This window comes from Aquarana catesbeiana, linkage group LG07 (genome assembly GCF_042186555.1).
Source record: "Aquarana catesbeiana isolate 2022-GZ linkage group LG07, ASM4218655v1, whole genome shotgun sequence".
NCBI classification, from domain to species: Eukaryota; Metazoa; Chordata; class Amphibia; order Anura; family Ranidae; genus Aquarana; species Aquarana catesbeiana.
The window spans coordinates 159,261,483-159,274,700 of record NC_133330.1 but is presented as its reverse complement, the minus strand read 5'-3'; the positions used below and the strand labels follow the sequence as shown (position 1 = coordinate 159,274,700).

At 47.1% G+C, this 13,218-nt stretch overlaps 1 protein-coding gene across 4 annotated transcripts in view; it reads left to right on the top strand.

The window, feature by feature from the left end:
* Positions 1 to 273: 273 nt before the first annotated feature.
* UCHL5 (ubiquitin C-terminal hydrolase L5) overlaps positions 274 to 13,218 on the top strand; it is a 129,539-nt gene continuing 116,594 nt past the window's right edge. For 2 of the 4 annotated variants that reach the window (XM_073592779.1, XM_073592780.1), the window contains exons 1-2: positions 275 to 499; positions 2,124 to 2,187. In XM_073592779.1, coding sequence (XP_073448880.1) covers positions 424 to 499; positions 2,124 to 2,187 — 140 coding nt within the window. In that variant the 5' untranslated portion in view covers positions 275 to 423. Of the gene's footprint in view, positions 500 to 2,123; positions 2,188 to 13,218 lie in introns of all 4 variants that reach the window. The other 2 variants (XM_073592778.1, XM_073592781.1) reach the window with 2 other exon arrangements.

Sequence of the window (13,218 nt, the reverse complement as noted above, 5' to 3'; positions counted from 1 at the left end):
GGGACAGAGGGACATTGCTCCAAATCAGGGACAGTTGGGAGCTATGATGAAAATAGTTTTTAATCAAAAGACTCCATCTGTTAGCAATATATATATTATAATTTAATAAACAGTACAGAGAAATGCTGAAAGGACAGTCATATCCCGTCTACCTATGGTGCCAGACATTTCATGTCACTGCAGTATACTGCCATAGGATATGAACCCATGCAGCAGTGAAATGATTCCGCCAGTGCAGACAGGGAGTGACGTCGCGCCCAGTGCTGTGGTGAGCGCTGATTGGCGGATACGGGGGTCACACCAGTGGAGAGCGGAAGTGACGATGTTGTTGGAGCTCTAGTGAATGCGGACTGCATGTTTCAATGACTCAGCCGTACACATGGTAATTCCGTTGTTCATGCGGTGAAGCAGGCAGGGTTTGTCATGGCGGGCAGTGCTGGAGAATGGTGTCTGATGGAGAGTGACCCCGGTGTGTTCACCGAGCTTATTAAAGGCTTTGGTACGTGCTGTTGTACATATGAATGCCATACATTCAACATGAAACGGTGTTGTTTTTGTTGAAAACAGATGTGATGTCATTAGTATTCCATTTGATAGCGTTACGTGTATGTGCTTACACAATAAATGATGGCTACTGTGTATATTTCTTGTACTTGGTGCAGTGTTGAGACGGAATTGTTTCTGTAAAGCCGTGTGTTTTGTAGGCTGATGGAACACAGGGCACTGCAAGGGTTAAATGCATGGGTGGATTTATACCCCAAAATAAAAATCGAATGTATTGCAGCTTATCCTTCAGGTGACATTCACTCAGATCAGTGTGTAGGAGGATCCGTGCCCACACACTCTGGCAAACGTCAGTTCTTTACGTCCGCTTGTGTCCGTGCAGCTGCTGCATCCACCTCTATAGGCTGTCTGTGTGCAGCTCAGGGATGCAGGCGCAGTATGAACACTGATGTCAGTGTCCATTGGAGTGAAACCTTTAGTTTTTAATTTTATTAGCAGCAAATAATGTGTAATGTTTTTACTACTAGGCGTATGATTATGATAAACATGTCTATATTAAACACTTTTTTTAAAGTAGATCTAAATTCAGTCACTGAAATTTCATGTAAGATTCAGCCTATTAAAGACCCGTTGTTAATAATTCATCAAATTACATCTTTAAAGTGTTCACCTTTCCAGAAAAAACAAACCGTGCCCATCATCTCCACTGTACTTCCCTCTGGAGATGCTGAGCTATCGGCGTCTGTGCAGCCAGCCCAGTGTTCTGGGGAATCAAAGTCTCCTCTCTTCTCCGCTTAGTACTTGCACAATGGATGAGATTGATTTGCTGGCGGAACAGATCTCGCACATTCTGCAAGCAATACTCGGAGTAAAGCGGGGATTTCAAATCCTCAGCCCGCTGGACCGGCTTCATGGACACTGATAGCTGAGCATCTCCAGAGGTAAGTACATCAGGGGGGCTGTTCAAATGTAGCTCCATTTTTGTCGTACAGCAACACAAAGGGACACAAATGCAATATATTTTTCAAATGTGAACAGCTGGGTCCATTATTATCCATTGTATGCTGCTTTGCTAGGCAATCAGCAAAAAAATGTGCTCCAAACACCTGTTTCTAATGACTTTGTAAACAGGTCCTTAGTTGCCTAAACTTGTCTAGAGGTATTATCAAAGCATGATTGGCTCGTACTATGAAAACAGTAGAGAGACTTCCAATGGAAGTCTATGGGAAACTACTGCGCAGTTGTGGCTAGTGTACAGAAGATGTTTGGGTTAGAATGTAAACATCAGAAAAGGCCAAGGCCACCAGATTGAGGTAAGTATTTTGGGTGGTGGACTAGTTTTAGGGTAGTGAAGGGCAGATAAAAAGGATAAGTGCATTAAGTTTTTTTTTTTTTTTAAGCTAAATGTAGTCTGGTTCACACAGGTTGAAAATCGGCAATCGCCTAACGTTCAGCCTGTGTGTACAGCTGTCTGTCCATCAGAAGCCAGCATTCGATCTGCGTTTGTAGTCAAGAAATCCCTGCATCAACATCACTTGTGTTGATAGGTGGATCTGTGTGTGTGTACCCAGATTACATTGCGTTTTAAGTGATCATTTGTGTGTTTCTCTCTTGCATAGGTTGTCAAGGAGTTCAAGTGGAAGAAATTTGGAGTTTAGAACAAGAACACTTTGAAGATCTGCAGTAAGTGTTGGGTTTACTTGTCACCTAAAAGTTTTATTTACCTGTAGTCATACATATTGAAGTACATGGTAATCACCATTGTGTATTGTTTACAATTCTTAGGGGTTATAATGTGAACTGTTGTAAAGCGCTGCGCAAACTGTTGGCGCTATATAAATCCTGTATAATGATAATAATAATTATTGACAGCAATAACCTATGACCAGTACTTAACGCCAATGGTGTTAAACCCCATGGCAGTTTTGTCAAAAATGGTTATTGTCACAGAGACATCCTTTGCAATATTTAGTTTTAAGAGCTACGTATTTTAGCTAGTGGTCAGCTTTGCTTGATGATAAACAAACTGATATATATATTTTTTTCTATTATCCTTAAAGCGGAGTTCCCCCCACCCCTGCAAAAATAAGGGAACCCAGTAGTGGAGCATTACGGCTTCACCGCGGGTCCCTACTGCGCATGTGCGAGGCATCTCTGAGCTCCCTTACTGGCCTGGCAGCGGGGGGAGGAGCAGGGAGCCGAGCTGCTGACTTAATGCACCCCAGAAGTGGGGACAGGATACCTGTCAGACAGGTATAAGCCCCCCCCCCGAAAGGTGCCAAATGTGGTACCGGAGGGAGACAAATGAGCAGAAGTTCCACTTTTGGGTGGAACTCCGCTTTAAGTGAATTGTGTGTGTGTGTGTGCGTGCGTGCGCACGCATAATTGAAAAAAAATCAGCACTATGTTTGATGTGTCCACCCTCTCCCTTTAGGGGCTCATTTCCCTTTGCTCTTTTGGGCAGTGAAAACATGTGGTTGAGCCATGGTTTTACTGTAAACCCCCCATCCACTGTTCCTCCTGACACAAAAGCAGCAGACGGGTGTACACATGCCATGATGCTTTGTGGTAAGAATTAAACACCCTGTTGCATTTAAGTAAATAGGGGGTTAAAAGGGGCAGCCACCTAGACGCTCTTCTGAGGGCTAGCGCTAGTGTAAAGCCCTAAAACAATCGGTTCTCTTAGGTAAACTTGCACTTGGGGCAAGCTGCAAAGGCAGCTGTACAGGCTATACGCAAGCCACAATGCTTTGTGGCACAGCAAAAATTAGCCCTCCTGTTGAATTTGGCTGGCTGTACCACTGCCTATGCAACTTATTGAAGTGATTGGTGCCTTGTTGCAAGTGCGAACCAAATTGTAGGCTCGTGGATGTGCCGTATTCCCATTGAAAAAGCCCAGTTTGTCTCCTGAATGCTTGTCAGCTGCCCCCTTTGCCACTCTGTGAAATGTGTTACACTGCAGATCACTTTTCACTGACAATGCAAATCAGAATGAGCCTCCTCTTCTTGGGTCCCCAGTCAGCACTCTGGGCTCCTTCCACCATCCTGAGTGCTCCCATAGCAAGCCATCTGCTCTGGTGGCATTCGTGTAAGCTTGCTTTGTGTGTCCGTACCAGGAGAGCTACTGCTCTTGTACACATCACTGGGTCATGATTGGGCTCAAGTGAGTATGGGGGGAGGGGGGGGGGAATGTGGCAGGGTAAGCAGCTTCCGACAGAATTTTTTTTCATCTTCATGCATAGCCTTTAAAACCACTTTAAGGCCGGGTTCACGCTGTTACGACAGGACAGTTGTACACTTTTGGATCCGACTTTGCCCTGCGACTTGAAGTCTGACTTCAATGAACAGGGATCCGACTTTGATCCCCGACAATACCAGGCACTGTGTCACATATGAATCTTTAGGGGGAACTCCACACAAAATGGTAAAAAAAAACAAAAAAAAAAAAAAAACGGCATGGGTTCCCCCTCCAAGAGCATACCAAGCTCTTAGATCTGGTATGTATTTTAAGGAGAACCCCCACGCCAAAAAAACGAGCCCTTATTCGAGCACACAGCCTGGCAGGTCAGGAAAGGGTGTGGGGTTGAGCACGCCCCCTCCCCCCTCCTGAACCGCACCAGGCTTCATGCCCTCAACATGGGGGGGTGGGTGCTTTGGGGCAGGGGGAACTCTGCTTTCCCCACCCCAAAGCACCTTGTCCCCATGTTGAGAACAAGGGCCTCTTCCCGACAACCCTGGCCGTTGGTTGTCGGGGGTCTGCGGGCGGGGGGGCTTATCGGAATCTGGAAGCCCCCTTTAGTAAGGGGCCCCCAGATCCTAAGCCCCCACACCCGCAGACCCCGACAACCAACGGCCAGGGTTGTCGGGAAGAGGTCCTTGTCCTCATCACCATGGGGACAAGGTGCTTTGGGGGTGGGGGGGCACAGGGCCCCCCTGCCCCAAAGCACCCCCCATGTTGAGGGCATGTTGCCAGGTACGGTTCAGGAAGGGGGGGGGGGGCGCTCGCTTGTCCCCACCCCCTTTCCTGACCTGCCAGGCTGTGTGCTCGGTTAAGGGTCTGGTATGGACTTTTGTTTTTTCGGCGTGGGGGTTCACCTTAAAATCCATACCAGACCGAAGGGCCTGGTATGCTCTTGGAGGGGGAACCCATGCTGTTTTTTGCTTGGCGTTCCCCTTCAAGATCATCAGAGCACAAGTCGGATGCAAAAGTCGGATCAGTCAAGGCGGCGATCCAACTTCAGTGATATTCAATGGGCTGAAGTAGGATCAAAGTCGGACCAAAGTAGTGCAGGGAGCATTTTCAAAGTCGGACCGACTTGTGTCAAACCAGTTAAGATGGCTCCCATAGGGAAACATTGATTTTTCACGTCATGCGACATGAACTCCCAATGTCAGAGCGTTTGTCGTACCAGTGTGAACCCGGCGTCAATGGTTATACCAAATTGGTGCTAATGATCAACAAAATATCATGTACAATGGATATAAAAAGTTTACACACCCCTGTTAAAATGTCATGTTTCTGTGATGTAAAAAAAAATTAGACAAAGATGAATAATTTCAGAACTTTTTCCATCTTTAATGTGACCTATAAACTGTACAACTCAATTGAAAAACAAACGGAAATCTTTTAGGGGGAAGTAAAAATAAAATATTGTGGTTGCATAAGTGTGCACACCCTCTTATAACTGGGGATGTAGCTGTGTTCAGAATTAAGCAATCACATTCAGACTCATGTTAAATAGGAGTCAGCACACACCTGCCATCATTTAACCACTTTAAGACCGGGCCTCTTTTTTTAAATGTGGTGTTTACAAGTTAAAAGCAGTTTGTTTGTTTTTTTGCTACAAAATGACTTAGAACCCCCAAACATTATACATTTTTTTTTCTAACATCCTAGAGAATAAAATGGAGGTCATTATAATACTTTCTGTCACACCGTATTTGCGCAGCGGTCTTACAAGCGCACTTTTAAAAAAAAAAAAATACACTTTTTTTAATTAAAAAAATAAGACAACAGTAAAGTTAGCCCAATTTTTTTTTTATATTGTGAAAGATAATGTTACGCCGAGTAAATTGATACCCAACATGTCATGCTTCAAAATTGCGCCCACTCGTGGAATGGCGACAAACTTTTACCCTTTAAAAAGCTCCAGTTTTGCATTACAGAGGTCTAGGGCTTGAATTATTGCTCTCGCTCTACCGATTGCGGTGATACCTCACATGTGTGGTTTGAACATTGTTTTCATATGCGGGCACTACTCACGTATGCGTTCGCTTCTGCACGCGAGCTCGGCGGGACGGGGGCGCGTTTTACATTTTTTCCTTTTTCTTATTTATTTTACCTTTTATTTTTACTGTGGGTTTTTTTTTTTTTTTTTTTTTTTTTTTTTTTTTTTAAAGGTGTCACTTGTATTCCTATTACAAGGAATGTAAACATCCCTTGTAATAGAAACAAGCATGATAGGACCTCTTAAATATGAGATCTGGGGTCAAAAAAGATCTCATATTTACACTAAAATGCAATAAAAAAAAAAAAATTGTCATGTAACCACTTCAATACCAGACACTTAGACACCTTACTGCCCAGGCCATTTTCAGCTTTCAGCGCTGTCGCAGTTTGAATGACAATTGCGCGGTCATACAACACTGTACCCAAACAAAATTTTTATCATTTTGTTCCCACAAATAGAGCTTTCTTTTGGTGGTATTTGATCACCTCTGTGGTTTTTATTTTTTGTGCAACAAATTAAAAAAAAAAAAAAAAAAACGAAAATTTTGAAAAAAAACAAGTTTTTCTTTGTTTCTGTTTAAAAATTTTTGTAAATAAGTACATTTTCCCTTAACGTCTTTCAGGACAGCACCTTGAGAGCATGGCTCCACCCACTTGACAGGAAACACACCTCCACCAAACTTTAAAAGGAGGCTCCTTCCCACTTATCATCAGTTTATGTGTTTCCTCCGGCGGGAACACATGTGGGAGTTTGGAGCTCTCAAGGTTCTGTCCTGAGAGAACAGGCTCCCTACTCCACTATTTTTACCTACCTCAGGAGAGCCGATTCCTCCCATTTTCCACAGGCTTACGGGTGCCGGGTGGATGGGCTCCTTCTCCCTCGTCAGTGCTCGGGGAGAGCCAGGACTGCTCCGGGTATTGCTGCTCCCAGGCGGAGACGTCAGGCATGTCAGGCATTTTTGTTTGTTTTTTTCTTGCCTGCACATGTTTTTTCCCTGACGCCGCCGCCATCTTGGGAAGGGCAGTCAGAGGACTGCATCCGCCGGATGTGAGGTATCCGGAAGTGGGGCGGCATCCATGGAGCAGGCGCCAGGCGTCATTTCCGCCGGAAGCGCAGGGGGAGGAGGGAGGAATAGGTCTGGTGCCTATTTATTGCCGGTTCCGGTCCGGCGCACAGGTGCTATTGGAGTCCGGAACCGGCGTTTTTCGCCACAGGCATCACGCTGCTGCCTCAGCATGGATTCAGGAACCGCAGCGAGTGGAACAGGCAAGGCACCAGCAAGGCCCAGGTAAGGAGCAGACTGTAGTTTCTGCTCAGCTTTACTGTGGGGTCTCTCTCTAGCCCTCTTCTCTCTAAATGTTAGTGAAGTTTGAGGGTATTTTTTCCCCCTGGTGGCGGAGGGGCCTGTCAGGGCACATGAGTCTGATAGCTTTTCTCACTGTGCACCTGTGGTGAGCAACCTTGAGCAATCAGGCTGACTCTAAAAGATGGTTTGTCTTTTTTCTCTCTCTTTTTTTTTTTCCCTTATCATGGCAGGCCAAGAGCTCTGACCCTGGGATTAGAAAGAAATGTCCTTCATGCAAAATTAAGTTAAATGAAGGCTGGAAAAAGGCTTTATGTCAAGCATGTATTGACTCCTTGGTGAGGGAAGAAACCACTTCCGCATGCAGTGATCTAATCGCATCTGCTAAAAAGGAATTGGATGCTACCATTCAATCCTTCAGATCCTCACTCACCTATCCATCTGCAAGTCAGCCCACTACCTCACAGTCCTCTCAAGGCTCACTGTTAGTCCCGGCAGTAGAGGCAGAAATGGGTCCTCTGAACTGGGAAGGGCTTTCCCCATCCCATTCTAATGAATCGAATGAGGATAGTGATGAGCTGGAAAATATGTCTTCCAAGTATAAATTGTCTTTGGATCAGGTGGATGGCCTTTTAAAGGCTATTTATGCTACTCTAGGCCTTGAGGAAGAGCATAAGGAGATGTCTTTACATGACAAGATGTATGCAGGGCTTAGTGAGTCTAAGTCACGTACCTTTCCAGTCCATGCAGTGATTTCTGAAACAATCAGAAAAGAATGGGCTGTCCCTGATAGGAAACCATTTTTCTCTAGGGCTCATAAGAGAAGGTTCCCTTTTGATGAAGACCCAGCAGCTCTTTGGAATAAGGTTCCAAAACTTGATGCAGCCTTTTCTCAAGTGTCAAGATCTACTGATCTAGCATTTGAGGACATGGGGATCTTAAAAGACCCCCATGGATAAAAAAATGGATCAACAGCTCAAGCGGACTTGGCAATCCATTATGGGCAACCTTAAGCCAGCAATGGCAACTACTTGCATCTCCAGGAACTTGGAGTATTGGGTAAATCAGCTTAAAGCTCATATACTAGCAGATTCCCCTAAGCAAGAAATCCTTGACTCCTTTTCTACCCTCTCAGCAGCCGTAGCCTATGTCTCTGATGCCTCAGCAGAGTCTATCAGGATGACAGCTAAGGCGGCAGCCCTTGCTAATTCGGTTAGACGGGCTTTATGGCTAAAGACTTGGCAGGGGGACACAGCATCTAAAAACAAATTATGCGGGGTCCCTTTTCTAGGAGACTTATTGTTCGGCCCTGATTTGGATTCAGTTCTGGACAGGACTGCAGATAAAAATAAATCTTTTCCTGTCAAAAGGAAGAAACAACCAGTCAAACGGTTTTTTCGTCCTCAAAGGGCTCAGGAACAAAACAAGCCTCAAGAGAAAAAGAAAAACTGGTCAGGGCAGAGGGGTAAGGGCAGAGGAAATGTCCTTTTCCATCCTCCTGCGTCAGCCAGCAAGACGCAATGACAGTCGGTTACAGGTAGGGGGAAGACTGCAAGACTTTCTCCCCTATTGATGGAGCCCCCCCTCACATCAGGTGTCCCTGGCGGAGCCCCCCCTCACATCAGGTGTCCCTGGCGGAGCCCCCCCTCACATCAGGTGTCCCTGGCGGAGCCCCCCCTCACATCAGGTGTCCCTGGCGGAGCCCCCCCTCACATCAGGTGTCCCTGGCGGAGCCCCCCCTCACATCAGGTGTCCCTGGCGGAGCCCCCCCTCACATCAGGTGTCCCTGGCGGAGCCCCCCCTCACATCAGGTGTCCCTGGCGGAGCCCCCCCTCACATCAGGTGTCCCTGGCGGAGCCCCCCCTCACATCAGGTGTCCCTGGCGGAGCCCCCCCTCACATCAGGTGTCCCTGGCGGAGCCCCCCCTCACATCAGGTGTCCCTGGCGGAGCCCCCCCTCACATCAGGTGTCCCCTGGCGGAGCCCCCCCTCACATCAGGTGTCCCCCGGCGGAGCCCCCCCTCACATCAGGTGTCCCCCGGCGGAGCCCCCCCTCACATCAGGTGTCCCCCGGCGGAGCCCCCCCTCACATCAGGTGTCCCCCGGCGGAGCCCCCCCTCACATCAGGTGTCCCCCGGCGGAGCCCCCCCTCACATCAGGTGTCCCCCGGCGGAGCCCCCCCTCACATCAGGTGTCCCCCGGCGGAGCCCCCCCTCACATCAGGTGTCCCCCGGCGGAGCCCCCCCTCACATCAGGTGTCCCCCGGCGGAGCCCCCCCTCACATCAGGTGTCCCCCGGCGGAGCCCCCCCTACAAATTCCCACAGCGGCGTGCGCCCCCCCTCCCCTACCTCAGAGTCTGCCGGTCTTTTCGAATTCCGCATGGATGGCAAAACCCCCGCCCCTTTCCCTGGCAGCGGGGCGGGGGTAGGCGGAGTGAGGCGGGGCGGAGGGTGGGCGGAGTGAGGCGGGGCGGAGCGGAGGGTGGGCGGAGTGAGGCGGGGCGGAGGGTGGGCGGCGTCGGAGGAGCTCCGTCTAGCCCCCCCCCCCCAGCCGTCTTCAAGCTTCTTCAAGATGGCGGCCGGCGGAGACAATGTCTCCACCGGCCGCAGACCTCTAGCGGCGGGCGGCGGCGGCAAAAATCAAAAACCGGATTTTTCGGGACATTTACCGGGACACAAAAAATTCGTGAATGGAGTGTAAGTCCCGGGAATGTCCCGGGAAATCCGGGACAGTTGGCAACTATGTGTTTTTGATTGAGTGGATGTGTTCAGGTCACCTAGCACTTGCACTATTTATGCCGTTTTTTTTTTTTTTTGCACATAAGTATAATTTATTAAGGATGCATATATCTACTGTTGTTTTATATGGATTGTAAGTTTTTTATTGCAACATTTACTTGTTTACATTGAGCTGGTTTTGCACATTTATATCCACTTACACAAGATTTTATTATCTTTTATTATTGCACAAGGTTTTCAGTGTTTTACACATATTCATGTGATTTTATTTATAATGGGGTATCAGCATGTAGCTTATTGATTATCCCACTAGTGGCTTGTACCACACTTCATAGTAGCTTTCTACGTATATTACACACAGCAGCTCTCTGTTTTTGGATAGCGCAGCACCTCCCCCCTCCATTTTTTGTATATTTTGTGTTTTTGCTTGGCCCATTCTCGGTGCGTGCAGCCGTCCAGACGCACACTGTTTTTTTTTCCCATTAGGGTAGTGCAGGAATATCTACATCAAATTCCTGTTTATTGCTACTAGCAATTGCCAGCACCTACGGCTTCCGAACCGGGAGGAATTCTACTTCCTGTCTGTCAAAAACTCCTGGAGCGGTGATATTTCTCCGTCTACATTCAATTGCTGGCTGCAGATGTTGGAGGGACACAAGAGCAAAAAGGGGCTTGTAAGAGGTTGGTGACACAGGCATTCCCTTGGCACATTTACTAATAGCATCAGGCTGAGCTTTAATAGCAGCAGCAGTGGCTGGACTATTGCTCAAGCAGTGGATGTGATTTCTTCTGGTAGTACCTCTGCTTTTGTGCATCGGGCTAAGGTCAGAGGGGGGGTTGAAACACCCCCAAAAAAGGGCTAAAAGGGTCTCCTTCAGGCTCTGGAAAGCCTACTCCTCTCTACAATGGCTTCCTCCCCTGAGAGGGGGTGGCTGGGCAGAGTGAGCATCGGGGCCATGAAATGTTTGCAACTGTTTTCAACACTGCAGCCCCTGTCTATATTACTAAAAAGGTCTTTATCCTCAGCCATGATAGGATTGGAAAAAAAGGTTAGTGGCTTTAATCGTATCCCAGTGTGGGACAAAATGCGGTTCTCTTCCATTACCCAGAACCCTCAAACTGAGTAACTGGGGGCGGGAGAAGATGAATTCCCTCAGGGGACCATGGTGAGGCTGATGATTCCTCTTCTGAGGGGTCAAATGCGGGGGGGGGGGTCAGTCTCACAATCTGTAAGATTGATGGTGCAATTTCTTACTGAATGGTCTGCTCCACATTTATGTACCTTTTAACAGAGTGTTTGGGTTCACTAAAGCCTCAAGCTGTGCATGCCTTTCCTGTCTATTCATTGCTGGAAAAGCTTTTTGTATCTTAGTGGGATAACCCAAATAAGCTTTTTTTTCCCTCCTAAAAAGTTTTTCACACTTTATCCTATGGAGTAAAAAATTCACTAAAAGTGGGGTATACCAGCAATTGACGCTGCTATATCCTCTGTGAATAAAAGTTTGACATGTCCGGCAGACAATGCTTAAATTATTAGAGATCCAACGGGTAAATAGTTGAAATTCCTATTAAAAAAAACCTTTTTTCTCTGGCAGGTTGAGTGTTTCAGCCCGCGCTGACAGTAATTGGTCAGTCCTTGAGATACCAGTTTAAACAGGTGCTCAATGTTATCCTGTTCAGCAGACCCAGGATCTGGCAAGCTACTAGCAGCTTTATGTTTTTAATAGTTGCTATGAGAGATTCTATCCTTCAGGCCTCGCGCCTTTCGCTAAGCGCCATGCAAGAAGCTCCTGGCTAGTCTTCCTTTTTGCAGTGAAACAGCTGTTTGGGGATAATTTGGGTAATACATCCAAAGAATTTCTAGTGGAAAAAGTACCCCTTTGCCATTTAAGAAAAGGAGTAAACGTATTTCATTTTAACAAGCTCCTCCTCCTGTGCCAGGGGCATCTGCCTCCAGGCAGTCACGACGGCCTCCGCCATCAAGTTCAAGAGGTAATCCTCAGGGTCAACCCCAGGGACAAAAGAAGTCTTGGGGGAGGAAACCTACAAAATACTAAAGCCTCCTTATGAGGAGGCGCCCACGCTCGCTTGAGTAGGGATAATACTTCTGCAGTTCTCAAGGGTCTGGCAGGAAGAGTGTCGAGACAGATGGGGGACTTCCTCAATAGCTCCAGGGTACAAACTGGTGTTCCAAGAGTTCCCGTCTCCTGGTTTTCTCAGATCAAACGTTCCTAAGGATCCAGAGAAAAAAGTCTTTCTTTCAAGCATTGGACCATCTTTTGGCAAAAAGTGATCATGGTGGTCCCCATGTAAGAGCAGGGGTTGGGGTTTTGTTTAAACCTATTTTCACGGTGCCAAAACCGAATAGATATTCTGGATCTCAAAAATCTAAATCAGGTTCCTGAATATCCGCTTTTTTTCGCATCTAGTGAATCCAATCAGTTGTCTCCATCCTACAAGGAGGAGAACTTCTGGCATCAATCGACATCAAGGATGCATACCTCCATGTGCCTATTTCCCCCGCTCACCAGTAATATCTACTTTTCGAGGTAGAAAATCTTCATTTTCAGTTTGTAGCTCTGCTTTTCGGTCTAGCTACTGCACCTTGAGTGTTTACAAAAGTTCTGGCCCCTCCTCTAGCCAGATTAAGGGCCCAAGATATAACGATTATAGTTTACCTAGACGATCTGCTCTTGATAGACCAGTCGGTAGCCCGCTGAGACCAAAGTATGGTCACCACATTCAACTACCTGGAATACCTAGGTTGGATTCTCAACCTAGAGAAATCTTCCTTAAAACCGTGAAGAAGGCTAAAATACTTGGGTCTGATCATAGATACACCCAGAAAAGGGTATTCTTGCCCCAGGCAAAGATCAGCGCCATAAAGGAACTGATTCAGGTGGCCGAAGCAAGATGAATCCTTCTATTCAGCTTTGCATGAGGTTGTTGGGAAAGATGGTGGCTTCATTCAAGGCCGTTCCTTATGCTCAGTTTCATTCGAGACTGCTGCAAAACAGTATCCTATCGGCTTGGAACAAAAGGGTTCAAGCTCTAGATTTCCCAATGTGTCTGACTCCAAAGGTGCGCCGGAGCCTCAGTTTATGGTTAATAACCAAAAATCTGCAAAGGGGAAAATCCTTCCTACAGTTAGCTGGGAAGTGGTAACAACATGCCAAACTTTTTTGGGTTGGTGAGCAGTCCTGGAAGAGGCAACTGTCCAAGAGAAGTGGTCCAGATCAGAAATGACCTTGCCCATTAACATTCTAGAGATTCGGGCAGAGCACTTGGTCCTGAGGGCCTGAACGTCCAGTTTACGGAATTGTCCTGTCAAGATCCAATCCGACAATGCCACAGCAATGGCCTATATTAATCACCAAGGGGGCACAAGAAGTTGTGCGGTCCAGAGAGAGGTGAATCATATCCTATCTTGGGCAGAATACAA